Source organism: Nesoenas mayeri (genome assembly GCF_963082525.1).
Source record: "Nesoenas mayeri genome assembly, chromosome: 2".
Taxonomy (NCBI): domain Eukaryota; kingdom Metazoa; phylum Chordata; class Aves; order Columbiformes; family Columbidae; genus Nesoenas; species Nesoenas mayeri.
Genome location: NC_137543.1, coordinates 63,515,694 through 63,539,967, shown reverse-complemented (window position 1 = coordinate 63,539,967; position 24,274 = coordinate 63,515,694). Strand labels below are relative to the sequence as shown.

Below are 24,274 nucleotides of genomic sequence, written 5' to 3'. Positions count from 1 at the left end.
CATCGACTAAAGTAAACTCCTCCATTGACCTGGCTGCATCCGGGATCTCAGCGGTACAGGGCTCCCCAGGACAGCCTCCGGCAGAGCAGACAGAGACAAAGAAGGCATTCAGTAACTCTGCCTTCTCTTTATCTTCTGCCACCAGGGCACTCACCCCATTCATCAGTGGATCTACTTTTTTTATCAGCCTCTGGTATTAGTTTTATCCGCTATGTATTTGAAAAAGTTCTTTTTGCTGTCCTTGATCCCTCTCACCAGCTGTAATTCTAAGGAGGCCTTGGCTATCCTAGCTGCCTTCCTACATCCTCTAACAGCAGCCTTATATTCTTCCCAAGTGGCCAGTCCCTGCTTCCATGACCTGTAAACTCTCCTCTTCTGCTTGAGCATACCCAACAGATTCCTATTCAACCACGCAGGCCTCCTGGCTCCCTTACTTGACTTCCTACATGTGGGGATGCTCTGATCCTGAGCGTGGAAGAAGAAATCTCTGAATGCAATCCAGCTATCTTGGGCCCCTTTTCCTTCAAGCAGTCTTGCCCATGGGATTTCCCCCAGCAATTGCTTGAAAAGGCCAAAGCTAGCCCTTCTTAAGTCCAGGGTTGCAATTCTACTCGCTAAATACTAAGATAATAATGAAAGCTCTGATTTTTAATCTTGTTTAGATTTTTAACTTCTGTCTTTGTATAGAATAGAGGCACTAATACTTTGTATGCAGCAAATGAAAGTGGGCAGCCGAACTTGGTGGGAAAACAGAAAAGGAGAGGGAGTTAAATCCAATTGCCACTGAAATAATTAGAAAGACTCGCTAGTATCCTGAGAAGCAAGATCAGATTTTAAAAAAAAAAAAAAAGTGAGAGTTCATAACAGAACTGTGGCTGTTAGGAAAGTTTACTGACCTGCTAAATCTTATAGAAATCCATCAAAAAAAAATTGCGTGCTGGAGAATTTACCAACTGCCCAGTGATAGTTGGCATCCCCAGTATCCCACTTATTTTTTTCAATATCTTTGACTTTTATGTATTAATGGGTTTTTCGTTTGCTTTCCTTCAGTAAAGTCCTGATGATTAATTTAACAATAACTTTGATTCTGTGAAGTACAGTAGAAGTTATAATACAACTGGAATGATAATAGAATTTAACTTGGTCAACAGGAAAGTTTTCATTGTTTCTTCTGATGAAAACAAGGGATGCACTTGACTTAGTCATCTACATAAATATGCAGCAATAATAGATCAGTTTGACCCTTATTTGCACTTTGCTAATTTATCCGCTTCCTTCTTAAAATGATGTGTAATTCAGTTCTTCGCTTTAGAAATATAGTCTTAGAAATGTTCTCCCTTTCTTCCTCTCTCATGTGTACTAATTGTTGGAAGGATAAAAGTAATTTAAAGGCATTGTACTTTTCAGTAACAGTGGGTTGGTTTTTTTTACAGATTAGAAAAGCAGGACATGAACAGGCATTCAGTGCTATGAGCTTTAATTTGATTAATACACACTTATTTAAAAATCTGAATCACCAAGTATATAACACATTCCATTTGCATATTTTTTAGCCAGGCGGAATTAAATACAATAAATACCATTCACATGTAAGAAGGATTACAATTACAAGTTGTAAGTCAAATTTTAAGAACAAATTAATGTGCAGAGTGTAGTTCCTGCTATAACAATTTTGTTTTTATCAGCCATGAAGCAGCCATTTTATTACCATGATCTTTTATAGTGATGGAAGTGATTTCACTTAAAATCACATAAAAAACTGGTATTTCACAATGAAAAGTGGGAAAGGTCTCTGAACAGTATATTTAAGAGTGGGCAAATACTGTAAGATTCAGATTAAAAGTAAAAAAGACCATTGACTTCCATTTGTATTCAACAAACTAATTGATAATACTGCTGTCTTACAAAAAGAGGAACAAACTCTTGCCATTATATATTAATGTAAACTATTGAATACATAATTTAAATACAATATTCTATCTCATTTGGCACTATAGGAAGCTCCTTGCAAAATTAGCAAAACACCAAAAATATTTTAATGAGGTTTCTGTCATTACAAAACAACCTAAACATCCTTGTATGATGTCATCCACAGTAAAATGTCCTTGAGCCCTACATCTGGACAATATTTTCTGTCCATATTCGTAGTACAATTCTGCATTACTTTTAGCCTCAGAATTTCTCCAGCATGGCATTGTACCATAAGTATCTTTTCCCAACAAGTTTCACACATGAACACGAGCTGTAATACTGCAGGTGTAAACTAAATCCATATTTGAACCTACTTGCTGTGTCTCATTTTCCCCCAACAATCATTGCAAGAGTTACTGGTTTATTTCCCTGTATGCTCAATAGTGATTTATATGTAAACAATGCGTTGAAGTCATGTGTCCACAGAACTGGAGGTAAAATAAACCTTTTTCTTCTTAAGATTACCACAAGAGTTAAAAAGTATATTTAAGTCTTCACCTATATGAATGCAAGAACAGCTGAAAATGCATTTCAGGACAACTCTGTAGAGCAAGGAGGGACAATGTAATAGAAATATGAAAATTAGAAATATTATTTTGCTAGGTTTATGGTAGACATGTAGAGATAAATACATGTAAAAAGTAAAGACCGAAGTCCAGAAGATTCTGCTCTTTCTTTATACTGACAAATTGCCTACAAACTACTAAGTATTACCTAGGCAGAGTTTGAAAGTTGGAGCCCTGAATATATTCCATTCACAAACACCGATGGTCTCCAACATCTACTCTTCCTCTACCCTTCCTTCTCCTCCTCTGATGTTAATACTTAAGTGCTACTTTTCATCTGCTGCATCAAGCCATATTATCAGGATCTTGAATCTATAGCAACACACTTTGTCTTTACAGAGAACTGTGGGATTAATTTATTTGAATAGCTAAAGCAAGATGAATTTTGCCTGAGTTGAAATGAAAACATTATTGCTGTGAGACCCTCTAGCTTGTAAAGATTTCCAATACAGTTTCATAACAGGTTGCTAAAAATCTCTACATTGACTTATGGAGTGAAACGCAATTAGCACAAGGTGTTTCAAACGTGCCGGTAACCTTCAGCTCATAGTTTTCATGAAAATGATAAACTGCTGTGCAGAAATAATGCAAAGTGATTATGTTTAATTGTGGCAAAAGCTAATTAAGTACAATTAAAAAAGCCTACAGAATCATTTTACTTCTTCCTCTAACAATATGCCAGAGATTTCAACTGAATTCCATAATCATCGTAACATCTCTGCAGGATGTAGCCCACTTGTGGAGTTATCCTAGGTATATTTTCAGATGACCACTTACAGAACGAATAATAGCTTTGGTTTGTGATTTTTTTTCTCTTCATATCTACAAAAAAGAGTAAGAAAGCTAATAGACTAAAGCCAGCAAGGGCCATTGTGATGATCAGGTCTAAATACTCTGCAACATAAGCTGCAATTTTTTTTTTTTTCATAGCAGTGCTATCACCTGGTGTATATTTTGGGATTTAAATACATAAAATCTTTTGAGAAATACTCAAATGTGATATGAAGCAAGACAAATATATAGCACTGTTCATTAAACATTCTAGCGTTATTTAAACCCATGGTTTAATGAAAAGACTTCCACTTCATTTACAAATTTAACCATTGTAGCTTAATTTCACTGGGCGGGATCTTATGAACTCATCCACTCATTTAAGAGAAGCACAGCATCAGGTATTTATCTCTGCATGAGTACAAAGCTATGTGATGTAATTAGGCCACTTCTCAACCATATCCCTCTCTGCTGAATTGCAAACAGTTTTCAGCTCGGATTTAGGTTTTGTTTGGTTTGGGTTTGGGTTTTTTTTTGTGGTGTTTGTTTGTTTGGGGTTGGTTTGTTTGTTTTTGTTGGTTTGTTGTTGTTGTGGTTGGTTGGTTGGATGGGCTTTGTTTGTTTTGTTTTGTTTTTAAAGAACAACTAGGAAATGTCTTTGCAAAAGCTTCTCTATTGGCAGCAGTGCTTCCAGTGCCACAGCCCCAGGTACAGCCACATTCTGAATTAACGATTCTAGGAGTTGTGCAAGTCCTTTCAGTTACACAGAGTTGGAGGTTATGTTTAGTTAATTGACAATTTCAGTATCATTATTTTCCAGTACAATAGCAAATTCTTCAAATTTCCCTCACGTTCTTCATTCCTAAATGCATGACTTTTCATTTTATTATATTAAAACTACAAATTTACTTGTGCTAAATTGCAAATTCAATGTAGAGGAACACCCTCATGACATCACCTCATCTATAAATGTCACAACTACAAGCCATCAGCAAGAATTTCATATTTTCTTTCAAAATCTTGGTATTAAACTTAAGTTGATAAATTCTCTGCAGGTATTGCTAGCAACATCTATATAGCTAAGATGATGTATTACTACAGGAGAGATTTTATTTTTCTCAGTAAATTTGAAATATGTTTAGGTGTTTATGAGGGAATGGAATAACCATGCAATGGAAATGGTAAGAAGTTTTCCAAGGGGAGAATGCTGCACTTAGGGAAGTGTTTCTATAAAATAAGACCTCAGTCTGCAACCGGTAAATGTATTTGGCCAAGGTGCACCAATGTATCTACAAATGTCAAGTACATATGCATGTAGAGATGATTCTTTAAGAACTGCACACAAAAATTGGTAGATAAAAGTGCACATCACTTAAAATCCATTATGTAGCATTTAGTTTTGCTTCTAGAAGTACATTTCATTAGGTTTAGAACTGACTGTATTCCAGTTTCCTGCTCATATAGCTGTTTTTACTGTGTGGAAATAGCCATTGCTCAAGGTTTATGCAAATCTACACACCAATATACACCAATTTGACTGCCCCGTTCCAAGGGTGGAGACACATAATAGGCTTTAATGTAATAAAATAGGTTTGTATTTCATATCATTAGAGAGCTTTTTTTCCTCTAATATTCAAATATATGGATCTGGCTCTGTTTGTCTGTCTCTTAAGCAATGCATAAATTCCAGAGATTTAAATTGCACTTGAATAAGAAATATCAATTAATTCCATTAAATCCAATTGACATTTACCAGTCTGAATAGAAGAAGGACCTTTTCTCCCGCACTTAAGTACTTGAAAATGAGAATGTTTTTCATATTGGTTAAATTTTCAAACACGAATTTTTAACCCATAATGACATCTAGCCATGAAACTCTAGTGAGTTTTCTTCACATTATTTTTCTGGAAGTTTTCCTGAGGGCACTTCTTGTTTTTAAGTATCATGTAAACATTTTGTAAGAAAAGCAGTTTGTATTTCATATTGTAGAGACAAGCAGATACGGTACAAACCTATTGAAAAAATAACTTGAAAATTCATGCAAAGTATAGTATATCTTAAAACAACTGCATGTTACTTTACATTAATTATACATTGAAACAAACACAGAATTTTAATTTTCTGGTCTTCAACACTTGTACATGTATTGAATACATATCACTAACACAAATTCAGTAAACTACAAGCTGTTCTTTTCTCTGCTTTTATCGTTTCCCAAAATACCACAAATATCATTAGGTTCAATGTGACACATCATATTGTGAAGCAACCATGAAGATAACACTGTCTACAACAATGCATTGACAACATTATTTATAAAAAGATCACTCACTTTCTCTACAATGTGGAATTTAAAGTAAATTTTACTTCACTGCAACATTAAATATACAAAGCTTGATGTTTATCTCTTGGAGATGCTGACATTATTTTTTTTAAATGAAGATATAATAGATCATGAAAATAATATAGGTAAGATTTTAAGAAAGAGATGCATGCATACAAAGGGGAAGTGAATACAAAGCTCAAAGCATAATTGTCCATAAACTGTCCTATCATGCCAAAAATTAAATGGTCTGGAAAATATGTACTTTTTCATTGTTTAAATTTAGAAAAATACTTCAGAAGAATTTGGAAATAATCAAAGACCAAATTAATGTCATCATACAAATGTTGAAAGAATATTAAGATTGCAGATGGGAACACTCCACTACAAAATTAAAACTTGTTCCTTATATAGTCATAATAATTTTTTACATATAATTTCAGCCAGTTTGGTGATATCTTTGTAATCTCCTATAGTATATGATTTTGTTACTTAACATGGACATACAAAAAGTATTAGGAAATTCTACATTTTTGGTACAAGATAGAAATTTTAGGCAATTCTGAATATTTACATTAATATATGTCATAAATGTTTAGTACATACTTCTGACTGAAAATTGCGTAGTATAATGACTCACTGAGAAGTGGCCATTAAGCATTAGCTTCACTTTCAACTAAAATGATTACATTCTTCAAAATTAGGTGACTGGGTGATACAATTATGTTGAACAGTATGTTGGTTAAGTGCCTTCTTTTTTTTTAATTTTGGCTATGGATCCTAAATCTGATTTATGTATAGCAGTGCACAGTGTATATTTGTGTCCACACATACGTCAGAAATGTATTTTAGGCTTTATTAGTTGAAGAGCACTGCTGTAATCTTTTGTATCATACTACAAACACACAGCAAAGTTAAGCAGGCAAAGTTAACGTTGCATGAAGAACTTTGATGGAATAATTTCTTGACCTCTATAATCATTAGTCTTTACAGCTTCAAGGTTCAGCTGTCCCAGTGTTTCACCGAGATTTCTCTATCTTTTTAAGGCAAAAGTGGTAAAAAAACCCAGTAAACCTAAGATATAAAATGCAAAATTAACTATAAACCTGCTGCAATGTCTTAGTATAACCTCAGAAGATGGACAGAACTGAGCTCCTTTCCAGGGCCTGCAAGAGAGGACACCATCTCACCTTGTCATGATGTACTGTAGAGATGCTACCTCTCCACGAGTCTTCTATCCACTCTGCAAAGACAACTATGACATGGAAAGACTTCTACATTTCTCCACTAAGACAGAGTTCTATAAGATGGACTCAACAACTCCTACTACTTTGATCTGATGGGATTATACCACTTTTATAATCAGTGTTGAAAGTGCATTGTACATTTTAAACTTCAGGAAACACTTGTGAGGTTGTACAAAGAGGTAGCATTTTGGCAGTATACGTAAACCAAAATTTTAGGGGGTTTATAAAAAAATATGGGAGTAGCAGTTCCTTTTGGGGTTTCTCCAATTCTCCCTTTCTGGTTAAAAAGATGTAAAAAAGTATATCAGGCAAGTGAGTGAGGTGAACCTTTTGCTTTGCCCTCCAGCAGCAACAGTGATCCCTGCCAACAAATTCAGAACTTGAAAGCAGGTATCCAGTTGCAAGGGATCATTAGTGACCATTCCCTAATTTTCTGCCCAAATCAGCCACTTTCGTGGCACAACCTCCTGCCGAACTGTCCAGCCGCTCAGGGGTCAGATATAATTCACAGAATACATTAACACTGGTTTTACCTTCACAACCTCAGCTGAGCATGTCAAAGTCACGCTAGAGACACTGATCAACAAAAGCATGTTTTAGGCAGGAAACTGAGCCTTGGCATCTCAGCTGCTTCTGAAGGTTTCTCTGAAAAGTGAGGTGGAAGTTTCATTGATACTCACCAGGAATCAGGTGGGGCCTTACTAACTAGTTGTTACTGCAGTCCCCCCACTCACCCCTTTATGTGTAATATTTCAGATACAGCTCCATTACTATCAAACATCTGGGCTTAAAATTTTGTACAATTGAGGAAAAAAAGTGCCTTTTCCAGATGAGATGATAAACTCAGCATGCTAACTTTAGACAATTACATATTTACATTGTAATTTTTTATTCAAAGTAATAAAATCACAAGCTATTTTTTAAAGGAAAAAATATATAAATTTCAAAGCTATAGAATCTCCTAATATGTTATAAATTCAGCTGAAGTCTGATAGTGCTTTAACAATCTGAGTGATTGTTGGGTGATGAGGATATGAAAACTCAAAGGAACTTCGACATTGTTCTAGGCTGTGCTTCCTAACCTCAATCCTAACCTAGCAAATGGTTTCCTTTACAGATAAACTCTTCTTCTCCAGTTGAGGTTTAGTTTGTTGTTTGGTTTTGGTTTTGTTTTTTTTTCATTCATTTTGTGTTCCTAGCAATATCATCAAACTGGCTCTTCATATGAAAGAATGGACACAAATACCACACATGCAATAGCATGTCTTCAACATTATTTTACTTATTCCAAGCAGACAATACTGACACGTAAACATAGATATTTTCATGTGAACTAATGCTCCATAGCTGATGTGGTTCCACCACTCTGAACCTTTTCTTTAAAACAAGTTTTTGGAGAAAAGAGAATCTGACAGAGCATATGGCCAACACTATTTCACATCTTCAAAGATTCAGACAAGGGTGCAGGACTCTCAGCAAGCATGCACACGACACCAAACCCAGGGGAGGGGTGGATATAACCCAGGGGAGGGGTGGATATGCTGGAGAGCAGGGATGCGTTTCAGAGAGCCCTTATAAGGCACAAGAATGGAAGTAACGGCTATCAAGTGAATGAAGTTCAACAAACCCAAAAGCAAAGTCCAGAAACTTGGACTTGGACTAAGCACAATTCTGCAGAAAAGGACTTGAGAGTGCTTGTAAAGCAGAAATTAAATATGACTCAGTAGTGTACCCTTGCAGCAACAAATTACTGCAATACTGGGCTGTATTAAGCAAGAACCAGCCAATGGGTCATGGGAAGCAATGAGTCTGCTCAGTGCTCGTGAGGCTACATCTGGAACACACTGTTTGGTTTTGAACACCCCAGTACATGAGGGGGATGGGTAAGCTGGAGGAAGGCCAGTGGAACATCACTAGTCCGGCCAGGGAGCTGGAGCACAACAGATGAGGAGAGACTGCACACCACACATTGCTTCAGAAGAGAAAGCTGGGGGTAAATTTAATTGCCACCTTAAATTACGTATTAGTTCATTAGGGAGAATACTCAAGTGCACAGTGATGAGCCATGAGTGAGGGTGATTAGGCACTGGGAAAGGTTGCCCCAAAAAATTGCTGAATTGCCATCCATGGAATTTTTCAAAATTTGCCTAGACAAGGCAGCATTCCAACTCTGAGGGTAGTCCTGTTGTCAGAGGATGTCCAGAGACTACTTCAACTTAATTTACTCCATGAATCTACGGGTTATTAATAAATAAGGTAAAAGCATGTCTTATACCAGCTAACAATAATGTTCTCAAACCACTACTTTTAAGTGGTTTACCATTTAAAGACATATGAAGTATTTTTTATAAAATTACTGAAATTATTCATTTTATTTAGGAATTTTCAGAGTTGGACCATTTACCTCATATACTTTATAATATAAATGCATCCTTCTGAATTTTTCCAGTTTAAAGAGACATTTTAAAACGTATGTGTACATTGCACATTTAAAACTCTCTCTCCATTTCAGAGTCTATAAAGCTAACAAGACCTACACACACCACATGCAACACATGAAGACAAGCTTATCACAGACAGACACAAATCCTCATTTTGGTACAACTACATGCAGGCCACAAACAAAACCTTACATAGCATACACAAACTTCTGTGTATGCAGTAAGGCGGACATATGAAGTGAGAAAAGTCCATCATTACTCAGCATGTTACATTAAAAAGACAGCTAACCAGATAAAATTAGCATTTCCTCTCTAAAGCAATTGCCTCAAGTTATACATAGGCTATTTCAATTTTGAATCAGAGCTCATCTTTGCTTTAAAAAGAAAAAAGGCATTGTCGAAACAATTTGAGGAGAACAAAAGTTTTCCTCTTTGAAATCATAGTACTACAATATTTATTATCTGTAAGACAGAAAACTAAGCCAACTCTTCACTTTGATGGAGTAACAAGTCAGAAAGTTACCTGTCCATATCAACTTCTCCTTCTTGTATATTTGAATGTTTACACACCGTATGCTTAGTGAGTAAGAATACAGACATATCATCTCCAACATTTTTTTCCTCAAGTATCTTTTAAATGTCCAAGAGCTTCATTTGACAAATCTATCTAAGATGCAGAGGAATAGGCCAGTTGTGTTTCATACCAGTTTCACAAACTTTTGCTACAAACCCAACTTCAGTATATGAAATACTGATTAGCTTCATCAAGATCAATCCAGGATAAAGCTCATTGTGCTTTGTTTTCTAGGTGTTTATTTCACAAAAATGAAGAGCCAGCACACAGGACTTTTCAAAGTTCACACATGTGTACAGTTGGTAGATGATGGCGTATCTATCCGACTTCTATTTTCCTTAGCATCATTCAGAGATGACTGCTTATCCATCTGGCATTTGAAGACTTGTTTGTAGGCCTTCCTAAAATTTTCGGAGAGAAATGCATATATAATGGGGTTCACAGAAGAATTGCTGTAAGCCAGGCAGTGTGCAGTTACTCTGAAGAGAAAGGAGGCTTGAGTCAGTGGGAAAACTCCAAATTCAGCCCAGAGATGAATCACATGATGCGGCAGCCAAGAGATGCCAAAAACCACCACCACCACCAACACAGTCTGTGCTGTCTGAGACAAGGGAAGGAAAACACAGATGTCTGATGAGCACTTGAAGAATCAGCTTTAAACCCACTTCAAAAACATTTAAAAAAAGAAAAAAAAAAACAAGGTATAATGAGAGAGAATGCACTTTGGAATATTTATTACTAATTTTTCTCCATTACCTATATGGGCTTTATTTTGAATATTGAACTACGACAAGGAGAACCTTAGCCCTGAAAATGTCACAGTAAAAGGCAAACATACAACCTTGCTCAAAGGCACAGAATGGTGCTCCTGATTCTCTGCACAAAAGCCTAGCCTTTTTTGAGGTGGACATAAGCTTGATGTAAAATAATGGTAATATGGATCTTTGGGAAATCTCATCCAGATCTAATAATCTATGTTTCAACAGAAAACACAAGGATTTCTGATTAAAATTGCAAGAGAAATCTATCAAACATCAAAGCAGCTAATGGAAAAGCTTAAAGCAGTCAGACAAACATTTTGCTCAAGTGTCTACGAAAGGAGCAGGGGCTTTTTTGAAAGTCTCTCCTATAAGCAGAAAATTTCCACAGGGGGAGTCATAGAACAACATTCTAGGATACAACTAGGGGGAAAAAGAGAAAAGTTAAGGAGCTTGAAATTTATGGTGACTGCCCATTGTCAAAACCATTCTGGAAATTAAGGCTCATCACTGAACACCGAATTCAGAGAAATGGAACACAAAAATACCTTCAGTGCTGCCTCCTGATTCCACTGTTGCTATTTATGAGAGGGAGGGCCATTGAGTTAATTAGATGATCTGGACAGCTACAGTATCAGTACAGACCTTTTGCTTGCCACTGGCATTTTACTAGGACACAGTGGAGTTTGGCTGTCAGTATTTTCTTTAGCTTTCACTTACTTCAGAAGCAGCAATTAGTGCTTCACAGTTGCTCACCTAATTAATATGTACTCCTCTAACAAGTATCTCTTTCAACTAAACCAGACTCCCAATAAAAGCCCACTATTAATTCCAAAGTATATTATGTCATGGACCATTATAATTACTATATTAACACTTTACAACATAATTTTTCAGTATCTTAGGCTCTTATTCACAGGGAAAACTAACAAAGTGATAAATACTGCAGCACAGAAAATATATAGACTTTTTGCTAGTTTATTGAGCTTGTTCTATACTTCTTGAATTGATTAATGCTTGGTAATAATTCAGACTGACCTACCTAATCACAACATGACTTATCTTATAGAAACTTACAGAAAAAAAAAAAAAAAGTTGAATGCCTGTGTCATCAGGTCAGAATAACTTATGACAGACACTGTTGTTGGTTAGTAAAATCTTTCCACAGAAACCAAAGGACATTATAACTGTAGTAAATATAATTTGTTTAGTTTCAAGGATCCACCTGTTTTCACAAGCTGTTCCTCTACTTAGCCTATGGAGTTTAAATCAGTTGCCACTAACAAACAGCCATGCAAATATTTTCTCTTTCAGGCATCATCAGGAGAATATGTGTTAACAAAGAAGAATAAATTAAGAGCAGTTCATTCTCTGATCCCTTCCAGTGTGTTAATATTCCAAGTCAAAACAGATTATCTGGACACCACATGCACAATCACTTCAAAAGAGGTGTATTACTTAAATTCTAAAAAAAATTACACCAGGAAAATCATGGACTTTCAAAAGACTGTATAGATGCACCTGAAAGTAGAGGTTGAACATGTGTCTCTTCTAACTATTTTACTTAAAGCATTTCATATATGCAGAATAAACAATTTTTCATTGGGAAACATCACAACATCTGTTTTATCCCATTATTCCTCCTAACCCTAAATTCAGACCTTACCCTTCCAAAATCATCAATATGCCTTGCTACCAAGGTAACACTAAAGAGAAGCTCTTGTTAGTCTACGAAGAGCTTGCTTTGGGTTTCTCATCAGCAAATAAAACCCACCTGAAATACTTGATGTTAATATTGATGCTTTATGACCAAAAAGTTCAAAAAATAGCATTTAGGCACATTCATATTTTTCATTAACTTTTTCCTACACATATAGAAAATTAATTTTAAGATTCCACTTCTGAAATTTTCATAAGATTTGAATAAAGCTAGAAATGTCTAATTAAGCTTGAAATGCACTCTTAATAAAAAGATTGAAGGAAAAGAAGAAAGATACATTACTATCAGAGAGAAACAGCACACTAGTGAAAAGAGAGGTGCTTTGGAAAACATGAGTTAGGCCTTAGAATCAGAAACTTATTTTCTAAGCCAAAAAAAGGTTTGAGGTGCTGCTTCTTTATTCATCCTTTGGTTACTGACTGAACCTTGATACATCCAAGCAGTCTTGGGCATATCTATAATGCTTTTCCCTGAATCTATGAAGGCTAGTTCCAAGCCAGATCTGATTTTTACGTGACATTTTTAAGAGTTAGCATTTAGATGAAATGCATAGATATTTCCAGTTTGAGAATAATTTAGATGAGAGTAGAGATGGCAATGCACAGAACACCTTTGAGAGCTACACCTTCAGCCTTGACAACATTAAGTGCAAAAGTATACATGTAAAGTGTTTTAAGGAATCAGGGTCACAATGCTTTTAATTCTATGAATTAAAATCTGTTGACTAGGATGGTTTTCAAACAAAAAAAAAAAAGAATGCATAAATAATAGATTACTTGTTCCCTGTTGAGCCCATGTACATCTCATTTACATTGCAGTCTGCATAACCAAATAGTAATAGTGATCAGATCGAATGAAGAGCTATAGCCTAAGGGGTTTTTCTGACTCCATATTCATAAACTGAGTAGCCAAATGATTACTGTGCTCAAATCTGCTCAGAAATCAGAACCATACTATACTAACGGACAAATTCAATATATAAATACATCTTTCAAACATTGTTCTAAATCACAAAACTAATATTCTGCTTTAAAGACCTTTCACAATTCTACTTCTAGCCAGTATATAACTTAAGTCTTGAACAAAAAAAAGGTTTTGTGGAAAATCAATACAAGAATTGCAGAATCATTAAAGTCTCTTATTAGACTCAGGAAGTACCATGTACCTTATTTGGAAGTCTCATCATATAACCCAGGAATTCTTTATTTTAAAAAATGAGCGGGTTAAAAGGAAAAAGAAAAACAACAACAACAACAACAACAAACACAGATCTACAAGTTAGGAGAAAATGCTGGTGATGCAAAAACCCCACATCTATTATTGGTAGCTTCTCCATGCCTGAATTTCAGGTGCTCTGAAGTTCAAAATATGTGGATCTCAGGTAATGGCTTGGTCCACTGCAAATGGAAAACCCTGATCAGAAAATATTCCAATCCTGCTAAGTTCAGAGAGACGCTGAATATGTCATTAAATACTTCATCTCAACTGCATCTCTCCATTACACCTTTGGCAACAACCAGTATAATACCAAATTAGCTTAGCCATAAAACTAAAACATAAACAAATAAACAAATAGATATCGGTAATGAAAACAATCTACCTTTTTCTTGGATGCTTCTGACTTCTTTGACATGATTCTCAACTTTTTATGCAGATGATTAAGAACCTGAAAAGATGAATTTGCATCTTGTATTTCACCATTTTCTAAAATTCAAACCCATATATGTCAGAGTATGGTCTCCAGTACTACATGAGTCACTTACAAACATTCCTGATTCAATTTACACATTTCAAACATGCACAGTATAAAATCCAAAGGAATTACATGTCTGCATCTGTGTGAATCAACAGATACAAAGCGGATCATAATTGAATTCTTGTATGAAAACTCGCATGTATTACATAACAAATACATATTACAAGTGAACAAGGCAACAAATGAAAATCTATCATTAGCAATCATTCTTCTTCCACACAAATCTCAATGATTGTTAATTTGAAATGACCTTTACTACAAGTAACATTAAAAGTGTATGTTTCGAGGCAGACCTTTTCTGAGTCACCTGCAGAATTTGCTTTCTTCAGATGGTAATTTTTTTAATACAATCAGGATGTTGGTGCTATTTGATCTTTGAAAGAAGCCTATACTTTCAAGAATAATTTATACTAAAATGTATCTCACATGAGGTGTGACTTTTATCAACAATTTGATGATTTCTGTCATATACCTTTCACAAGTAATTTTTAACAATATGTTTCAAAAAGGTTTATCATCCAAGAGCAGGATCCAAATTTTAACATGATGATTTACACATAAGATTTTGGATAGTGGATGTGTAGAGATGCATGCCCTACTTTATCTGCAGTCATTGACTGAATCTAATATAGTCATATGGCATGATTTGTAGGCATGGAGGGCAGGGAATATGCTCTTCAGGTGAACATGTTTAATAAATTGTAAACCATACAGAATTTTTAAAAGGAGATGATTAAACTCGAGGGCTTAATTAAAATATGGTGAGAGGAATTTTTTAGAGAGTGTATCAGAGTGTAGAGCTTGGTTAGATGATGATGGTGATGTTAGGTTGCACTTTACATAGCACAAAGATGAACTGAGTACAATTTAATAGGTAAAATCATCCAGAATTAATAGATAAAATCATACAGCATTTAAACGATTTTTTTAAGGAATATAACACTAAATTTTAGGGCTTATGAGGAGACTTCATGAGGTGGAGAAAAGGATGTAAATTCAAATTCTCCTATATCATGTTGGGACATTTTCTCTGTTTTCTTTGGGACGCACAGCTAACCACTACCATGACAGACACCAGGTAAAATGACCTATAGACTTGATCCCACTCCGCAATTTGAGTCTGAGAAACACACATAATGAATTACAGTAAATAAAATGGTATTTGTGGATAACCATAGCCCATCAGTGGATTCCACTTTTTAAGTAACTACTCCTAGTTACCAGTGAACCACAGACAACAACAAAAATAAAAAATACTTGTAACTACTTAACATTGGAAGTGTAGTTCATTTGTGCTTATCTCTGCACTAATATGTTTATATGTGAAAGACACTCCTGCATGCTCTCCCTGTTCTGAAGCAGTATCCAGGACATTACTAAGGGTAATCTGAGCTCAGGAAAGGCAGGAGGAAACTAAACAGGTTTTCTCTGAGAAGGTCTGGTTTTGGCTTCAGCCCTTCTGCCTTCCCCAAGATGCAGCAGACCAGAGGGAAAGGACAGAAGTGCCCCTGAGGTACAGCAGAAGACTGGGCAGATGATCCTCTGCCTCACACACTCTTTATTCACCTGCTGGCACCATGTGCAAGACAGCTGAATTGCTTAGTCCATGGGTGAAAAATGTAAAAACAAAAAAGAGCATGGGAGAAATACAGTGAAGTTCACTTCCCATCACTGCTCTTTCACCTATCGCACCCCCTTCACATAACTTACAATGATGGGCTGTTTCTACTGGACCTTTGCAAATCCTATTACCTTCCACCCAGATGCTGTCCTGTATGGTGATTTTCCCTCACAGGCCAAAACTGAAGTCAGATGAACTCTCCCCAGAAATCAGAACTGCAAAATCTTCTTTTAAAGTTCTTTATTTTGTTCTGAAACTTTTAGCACAAATTTTAGCACACCTCCAGTCCAATGAAAGATGCAGTAGACAAAGATATTAAATTGGATTTTGGGGACAGGGGGAAGGGAGACATTGAAGAATTAGATTATAAGCTTCCGAGCAATCTTTCTTAACTTCCCCTCTTTCAGATTATGTATGTATTTCACAAAATAAGTGCCTGCGGTGGAAACATGCTGGCTCTATGTGGCAGTGTACCAGATGCTACGCAAACCAGCAGCAAGAGAAATAGGCAGAATTTTAATTACCTGTCAAGAGCAGTGGAACAGCTCTCATAGACCTATACAGAACACCATGGAGGGATATTAAAAGCCATGTTTATGCACAAACACTACAAGGCAAATCAAAGACACCTCTCCTCACCGTCCTGTTCAAATTTTCTCTTCTCTGGGCCAATTAATAATCAATTGTTCCTCTAACTGCCACCGTCACTTCACCTGGATTAATAATTTTGTCTCAAGTTATTTCTCTAAGGAAAGTATTTCAAAATATCCACTAATCAATTTACATGTGCATTTTTAACTCACGGAGCGAAATGCTCACCTTGCTAAGAAATAAGTGGTCACAACCTGTTGTATTTTTTAAAAAAATCAGCTCTGTCGAAAAATTAACTCTTTACATGGAAATTTTCTAATTTCAGTTTTCATGTACCTGTTGATCAGAGAGGTTATTTGACTCTGAGGGAAAGAATAGCTTTCATTTTTACTGACAATGAGGATGTGGTGCTATGGGAAGAAAAGCTGTTGTGAAAGTGTGTGTAGGGAGACTTGTAGGATCATAGAAGTATAAGAAGGTCCAGGCTGCTCTGCACTGCACTACCACAACTACCACTGATGGCATTTGGGAGGTGCTGGATTTTGCCAACAGACAATCCATTTTTTTATTTTCCAGTTGTTTCAGGAACTACATTCAGGATGTTTTGAGAGCCCAGCCTAAGGGACTATGACCAAATAAAGCTGTAAAATGGACTTTTCCAGTAAGGGAGAGAGAAAAAAATAGTTTAAACTATCTGTGCCTATTTACATAAGTCTACTAAACACTGCAAAATTCTGAGGTCTATACTGTTGCAAAGTTTATGTCCTGCCTGGCTGCATATAATCATTCCACTGACTACACCTTCATTATCAGCCATTGACAATCACACAGCAGGAAAGCCAGCCCAAGCTCATTATCTAATAAGAATGAACTGCTTGCTTGATAGAGCCATGATGTGACCATGACATTCTGAACCATATAGTATCAACCTGATTTAAATTTGAGTGCCATTGCCTGCAATTCATTTTTAAAGTAATGCTGCTACTTCGATCGTCACAACAGATCCTTCACCCTTTTTTGTTTAATAGCGTGTCATGTGTTATACTCTTTATTTTTCTTTTTCAGTGTGGTTTAATAAAGCCTTCCATCACTGCTCAGCAAAATTCAAGACACATTTAATATCTTAAGCTGAGAACCATATAGGTTTGTATTTTATGTTTAGGGTCCTACTCTCTATGACTTACTTTTAACCAAGTCTATAAACCATACATGACTTCCATCAATTCAGAATTATCAGAATGGTAGATAAGAATGGAAACATTCTTAAGGCATGAAATATATATTTATATAGATATTTTATTTTTTTTAAAAAAAGAAGCTTTTAACATGATACATCTATAAAAGGAAAAACTTGTGAATGATTTTAGGTGTCCAACCAAGAGGTATGACTGAAAGAGGCCTGACTTTCAAGGACTGAATCCTTGTGATTAGGTGCTCAAAAGCAGAAACAAACAAAATTAGTCGGCACATTGCACTACCCTGCCAGACATCAATTGTCAAAAACTCACTGGGAATCATTTATCACTTTGCCCTTTAAGAGCACATTAGTGAAGAAACATCATAGCAGTGTTACAAAACACATACAAAAACTCAGTATTAAAAAATATGGCATGTAATATGATAAGCAATTAAATAAATAAAAAAAAATACAGGCTGTCTACAAGTATGCAGCACTGTAACTCAACTAATAACCATACAATCACTACTCCTCCTGCTGGAGTAGTAACCTCCTTTCTAGAATAGTTCTGTGAGGCGACCAAAGCTAGTTTCCTACGGATTTGTGATCCCTTGACTGTTTGCTCCCAAAAAGCTAAATCTCCTCCATGAGTAGATGCCACGTAAGACTTCTTCCCCCTATGGTTCATCTGATATTTAACAGCTGAATGCAAACTGACTCTCTTTAAATAAAAGAGGATGACGGAGACCTTCCACCTTCTTCATTGACTCCTGTTTTCACAAAACTAGGCAAATATCATTCCTATAGATATTTTCATTCCTCAAATTTTGTTGAAACTGAACCAAAGTTATTTGTGGGAGAGAGGAAAACAGGCAGCTGTACATGAAGGACACAGAGCACGATCTCATCAATCTCTGCCTTAAGAGCACGACCTAACATTTCCAGTTCTGATTCTGTGGGAGGACACTGTTCCCACATACCTACTACTATTTCAGCACTTCTGTGGGTTGTAACACAATTGCTGTCCACTGGGAAAACATACAAATTTCTCCTAAAATAATTTTAGAGAGACTGAGAGACTGAATGTGGCTCCCTATTAGATTACCTAAAAAATAAGACTTTCAAAACTGAAAGTTCAATTGCAATTTTCTTATAAAAGAAACAGAACTGCCTTAAAGGAGTCTGGAAAACGCAATATATTCAAATAGAGAAATGAGTCTCCTTCGTCTTAATCTAGTGTAATATAAGATTGGGTTATTTAGCTGATCCATAGTTCATGAAAACCAGTGAAGTCCATAAGAAACTAATGAATTTATTGCTACTACACAGCAGCAATCCTCTAACCCTGTCTGCATTCAGAAGGCAAAATACTTGTTGTATGTCATGGTACTTTATTGACATCAATAAAAGCTTGCAGTGAGCACTTTGCCTGAGACCTGTGAAAATAACAATGGCTTTGACAAATCTAAAACTTAAGATCAGATTTTCAAACACTATCATTCTTAATTTCTCCCTCAGTGTGTCCTACATGCCAAAATATTGCAGCTGGAGATTTGGCAGTGGCTCCCAATGAGGGCAGGAATGAATCTTTACATTGCAGAGTACAAATACGTCCCATAGTCTTGCACAAGACACAGCATCTTTCAGCTTCATTGACACTGATGGGAATACCAGGTATTTCCAAGGTACCTCCTAATACTCATCCCTTCAGCTTGGGTCTTCCAGTCTGACACCAGGGCAAGCAGGGTCACACATACAGGTTCAAAACACATCACCAAGCAAGGGTGGGATCCTAATATGGCAATAATTACAGCACAAGATTTTAGTTGTAACTTTGAATGGCCTTGCTTTTATGAACTTCTTAGGAGCATGTATTTTATATACACTTGATTTGTTGATTTTTTTATTTTTTTTTTTAATTTTGGAGGGAGGGGGTTGTTTTGTTGGGTTTTTAAACTACATACTCATACTAATATTGAGCAACCTACTTCTGTAGTGGTGCTTTGTGCATAAGGTGTGTTATACTTATTATGCTTAGATATATTTTTTTCCCTATACTATGCAGAACTCATAAGTTTGAAAAACCTGTTTTCAATCTTCAATCATATATTAGATTTTGAAGGCTGGTACTTTATGCTGAAGCTGAAAATGCTTCGGCTTTGAAAAATATAAGAATTCTTAATAGCTGAAAAGCTCCCTCTGCACACATTCCATAACATTCTCCCTGAAATATGTAATATTTTCCTAGAGCTCTAATGATCTATGGCTATAGGCAAGTTTCACCCATCTCACAGCTCAGTTATATTTACCACTATAGATTAAATACCAGTGTATTCACCCAGGGAAAACAGAATTCAGTTTATGCATGAAAACATATATTTCTTTTCCATTTGCCAGGTTGGACTTGATTCATCACAAATAGTAATTTAAAAATGTTGTCCTTTGAGTTCTGCAAAACTTGGTTTTAGCAGAGTTGGATGCCAATCTAGCCTTGAGCTGCACATCAGTTAAGCTGATGTAATACATACAAAACTGAATAGAACATAAAATTACTTGTTCAAATTAAATACTTAAATTACATCTATTGAACTTGACAACTAATGAACTGACTTCTCAACACTTAAGCAGTCCTTATTTGCAAGAGAAGACCTATTCTCTTAGATGTAAACTACTGCCTATGGAGAAATCCCGCTACTGAATGTTGTGGGCACAGAAAGAGGAGGATCTCTGCCTAATCCCATAGGCAGCAGCTGGTGCTCCAAATCCTGTCTGGCAGTAAGCAGTGGACCCTACACTGAAAGCTGCGATTATGATTCACAGAAAAACTGTGACAGTTTACCTGAGCAGAAAAATCCTCAAACACACTTATTCGGGCGCCCTTACTTATTACTTTTTCCTACCTGGGTCCTCATGCATTGCTCCCCGGCACCACCTGCCCTTGCTGAAGTCAGAGGTAAATCTCCCATCCACTTCAACTGAGGCAAGACAGGGCTCACAGGGGCCAGGCAGTGTGTTGCACCTTTTGCTCTTAACATGTTAAGTGGATCAGACCAGACTGGTGAGTTTGTGTAATTTTTAAGTGCACTTCTTTTTAAACAACAGCAATGCCTCGTCTTGAAGGCTGAACAACCTGTTGCTTTCTTACACTTTAGTTGAGCTAAACTCCTCATACAGCACTGCAAGAAAACAGGTGAGTTGTGTTAACAGAGAAAACAGCAGAGTACTGGGGTTTCTTAGGACTTTGCAATGAGGAAATCTGGCAGAGGGACCCCAGTGACTGCCAGAACAACACCCCCCTCCCCACCCTATGCAAATCCGTGTCCTGACCTGTCTGTGCCACACATATGTGTCCCCCTCAGTCATCCCTCAGCTATAAAACCTGCTCTCTTCCTTTGTGCCACAAACTCAGCCTCTAGAGAGTGCCATGTCCTCCCACATGCCCAGAGTTGGCCCCACACCTCATGGACACCCACCACCATCATAGCCTTCCCCCATCCCTTTTACATACCCTTCACCACTACCTGCTTTGCCCCACCTTGGCATAACAGAAGGAGATGAGCAGCAGTGGGAGCAGATATCCAAAGACAAATGTGCAAACCACGTAGGCCTTCTTGTGGCGTGGGTTGGGCCAGTGCTCCCAGCAAAAGGTCTGGTTACTGGCCTCGCGGTGAAAGAGGCGCTGGTGGTGAGCCACAGGTGAGGCCATGGCAAAGGACAGTGCCCAGATGACCCCCACACCCAGCAGTGCGTTCCGAGAGATGCGCAAGGCTGAGGAGCGTCGAGAATGCACAATGGCCACATAGCGGTCCACAGACATGGCTGAGAGCGTGAAGATGCTCACCAGCATGGAGACAGTAAAAAAGTAGTGGATGAACTTGCAAATGAAGGCACCCAGCACCCAGGTGGGGAGCACATAGACCGTGGACTGGAAGGGGATGCAGAAAAGCAGGTAGGCCAGGTCAGCGATGCTCAGGTTGAGGATGAAGATGTTGGTGGTGCTGCGGCTCTTGCCTGGCGTGCTCCTCGCCAACACCGTGATCACCAGCGAGTTGCCCAACACTCCCAGGGTGAAGATCAAGCCAAAAACGATCAAGGTGATGAAGTTCTCGATGCCGATGCCAAAGAGGGGCTTCCCCTCTGTCTCTGGTAGCCCGGAGATGTTGAACTCCCCGCGGGGAGGCTCTGCCCCTGGTCGGGACCGGTTGAGGGGCGCAGCCGCTGGCTCCCCCGGCTCCATCCTCCCCCCTTACACGCCAGCCAAAGTTTCTGCGGACAGAAAACGGAGCCACCGCCTCCCGGTGCCGCGAAGAGCCAGGGGCGTCCCTCTCCAGCCAGGGCGAGGAGGCGGCGGAGAGGGAGGAAGGGAGGGAAGGGAGAAGGGTGTCGCCGGGCAGGGTGCCCCGCGGCTCGCAGGGGCGCAGCCTGCGCCACCAGGCGCGGAGGCGGCACGGCAGCCCCGGTCACCCCCTGGGAGGCAGCGCCCTCCGCCCACCTCCCCGCGGGGCTCAGTGTCTCCGCCGCCTCCTCCGCCGGGGGAGGCGCCCCGGCCGCGCAATCCCTCGCTGCAACCGGGTCCGCCTCGCGGAGTGGTGGAGCCTCCGCGCCTGAGCGCGCTGGTGGCCGCCCGCCGGCTGCTGCGGGAGACTGAGCCCTCCAGGGATGTCTCCTTGGGAAAGATGGATGGGAGACTTTTTTATCCCCCTTTTTATACCTCTGGTTTAGCTGTAGCCGCCTCCACAGGGCGGCCCGGCGGCGCCCCGGGGCGACAGACCGAGTGCGGAGCAGAGTCTGCAGGGCCAGCCCCCACCTCAGAAAACTTCTTCGCTCGAAAGGAGGCTCAGAAGTCGCGTCTTCCAGTACGGCTGGAGCAGCGCTAGGCAGGTCCAGCTCGGCTTAAATAAACTCTCTTGGAAAGACAGAAGTAGTTAAGTGCCTACGTAAACCCACCTCAACAGGTAGCCGGCAGCAATAGTTCAGACTAAACATCGCCTATGTTCACTGTTTTCACCTCGTTCGCAGGATTTTATTTATCATTCCGTATATATGCAGTAGCTCACAGGCCGAAAGGTGGCAGATGCTGTTAATCCTTTGTTTTTTTTTAAAAAAAAAAAAAAAAGTCTGGCCGCTTTTCGGGCTCAAATCACGGAGCGCATGTTTGGAAGCGCCACAGCCGCACGACTCCATCCTTGCTGAGGGCTGGCGGGCTCGGAGCCGGGCAGCCTCAGGCTGCTCTTAAAGGTGCCGAAATAAGAGATTTTGAAAAGTCATCTTTTCAGAACTGGGCGAAATAGAAAACTTCCTCCAGAATATGGATGGAAGTTGGTGTAAATATTCACACGGGCACATACACCTTGTGAATGAAAGATATTTACCTGAGAGTTCTTAAACATTTGCTTTTAAATTGCCAGTCAGTGTGCTACAGCTGATTATACGGTATTTTATCTCTTTTCTCTAAGGATCTTGACTGCTGCTTGTTAAAAATCCCTCCGCGATGCAGAGCGCACACTGCGCACCCGGCAGGAGGCACAGCCTCCCAATGGCGACCGATTTTCTCAAGGGCTCAGTGGTACTTCACGACAGTTTTCCTGGAGGAGCAACAGGGACAAACGCAACTGCTCAAAGGTGCTGTTGAAGGCAATGGGGTTTTTTTGTTTGCTTTTTGCAGTCCGCAATTTGATGTGATTTTTTTTCTACCTTTTCTTTTGCTACTTCTATTGAGGCATCTCAGCAGCTGTACATTCAGCTGACTACAGAGCTCTTGACTTCTGCTGATGTAGATTTTAATTAAACCGGTGTATGATCTGGTCCATTATGCCCGAAGGAACACATTAATGGGAGAGCACAACTCAGTTTCTATAGATCTGAGGAACTTTTATTTGGATTGAACTGTTTTCTATGTCGGTTGTAACTCAGTTTAGAAGTTACAAACACATCAAGCAAAAAAATAAACAAGTAAACATTCCTAAAAGACTGGTGTTGCTTTTTTGTCCCATGTGCATCCCTTGTTATTATATTGATGTTGTCAATTACCATGCAAACTTGCTAGTCTCTGCTTCTGTAAGGGATTTAGAACAGACATTTCTAGAATGTGTCAGGTCAATGCTGACGTTGCATTGCTTGCAACTCACCATCTGAAATGTTGCATTAATCCTTACCTCTCATGTTTCTGTTTTCTTAAGAAATATTATCTTTTGGACAGTATAGACTAAAAGGTGACCAAAGAATGTTAGGCGGTTTTACAGATAAATATAGAGGAAAAGTGGGTACAAAGCCAACACAAGTTTTAAGAGAAAGCAACCTGAAATCACATTTAGTGGTCTGGATAGGAGTGTTGACTCTGTTAGTTTCCTTAGATGTTTAATTGGCAGTTTTGTAATTTAAACTTTTATTTTGTTATGCATATATTGCAACATATATAGTAATTAAAAGCCTATCACTGAGCAGTAGTGAGGAAAAACCCAGACAACACAACCATATTGTAGTTTTTCTGTCTTAGGAAAATAAGATGACAGGCCTACAGGTTTCAGTTTTTACATCAGTAAAGTTTGACAGCACTCGTGAACCCTGTTAAGACTGATGCAAACAAACAGGTGTTGACATTTAAATCCACCATTCTTGTTATCTGGACTGAGTAAACTTAAAATTTTAATGAAGTAGAAAGTTCCAGTGGTGAAGTTTCCATGAATTCCGTACAAATAATTCTATAATTAAATACACAAATTACCTGAAAAAGTGTGAGGAAAAAAAAAGAGCAAAAA

The 24,274-nt window shown here is 38.2% G+C and overlaps 1 protein-coding gene across 1 annotated transcript; it reads right to left on the bottom strand.

Annotated features, from left to right (window-relative positions):
* Positions 1–10,176: 10,176 nt before the first annotated feature.
* Positions 10,177–21,753, bottom strand: GALR1 (galanin receptor 1; the record flags this gene model as incomplete). The annotated part of the gene is made up of 3 exons (XM_080339620.1): positions 10,177–10,494; positions 13,972–14,037; positions 21,052–21,753. The coding sequence occupies 3 exons, from the start codon at positions 21,751–21,753 to the stop codon at positions 10,177–10,179; spliced, it is 1,086 nt and encodes a 361-aa protein (XP_080195746.1).
* Between the last annotated feature and the right edge of the window lie 2,521 nt (positions 21,754–24,274).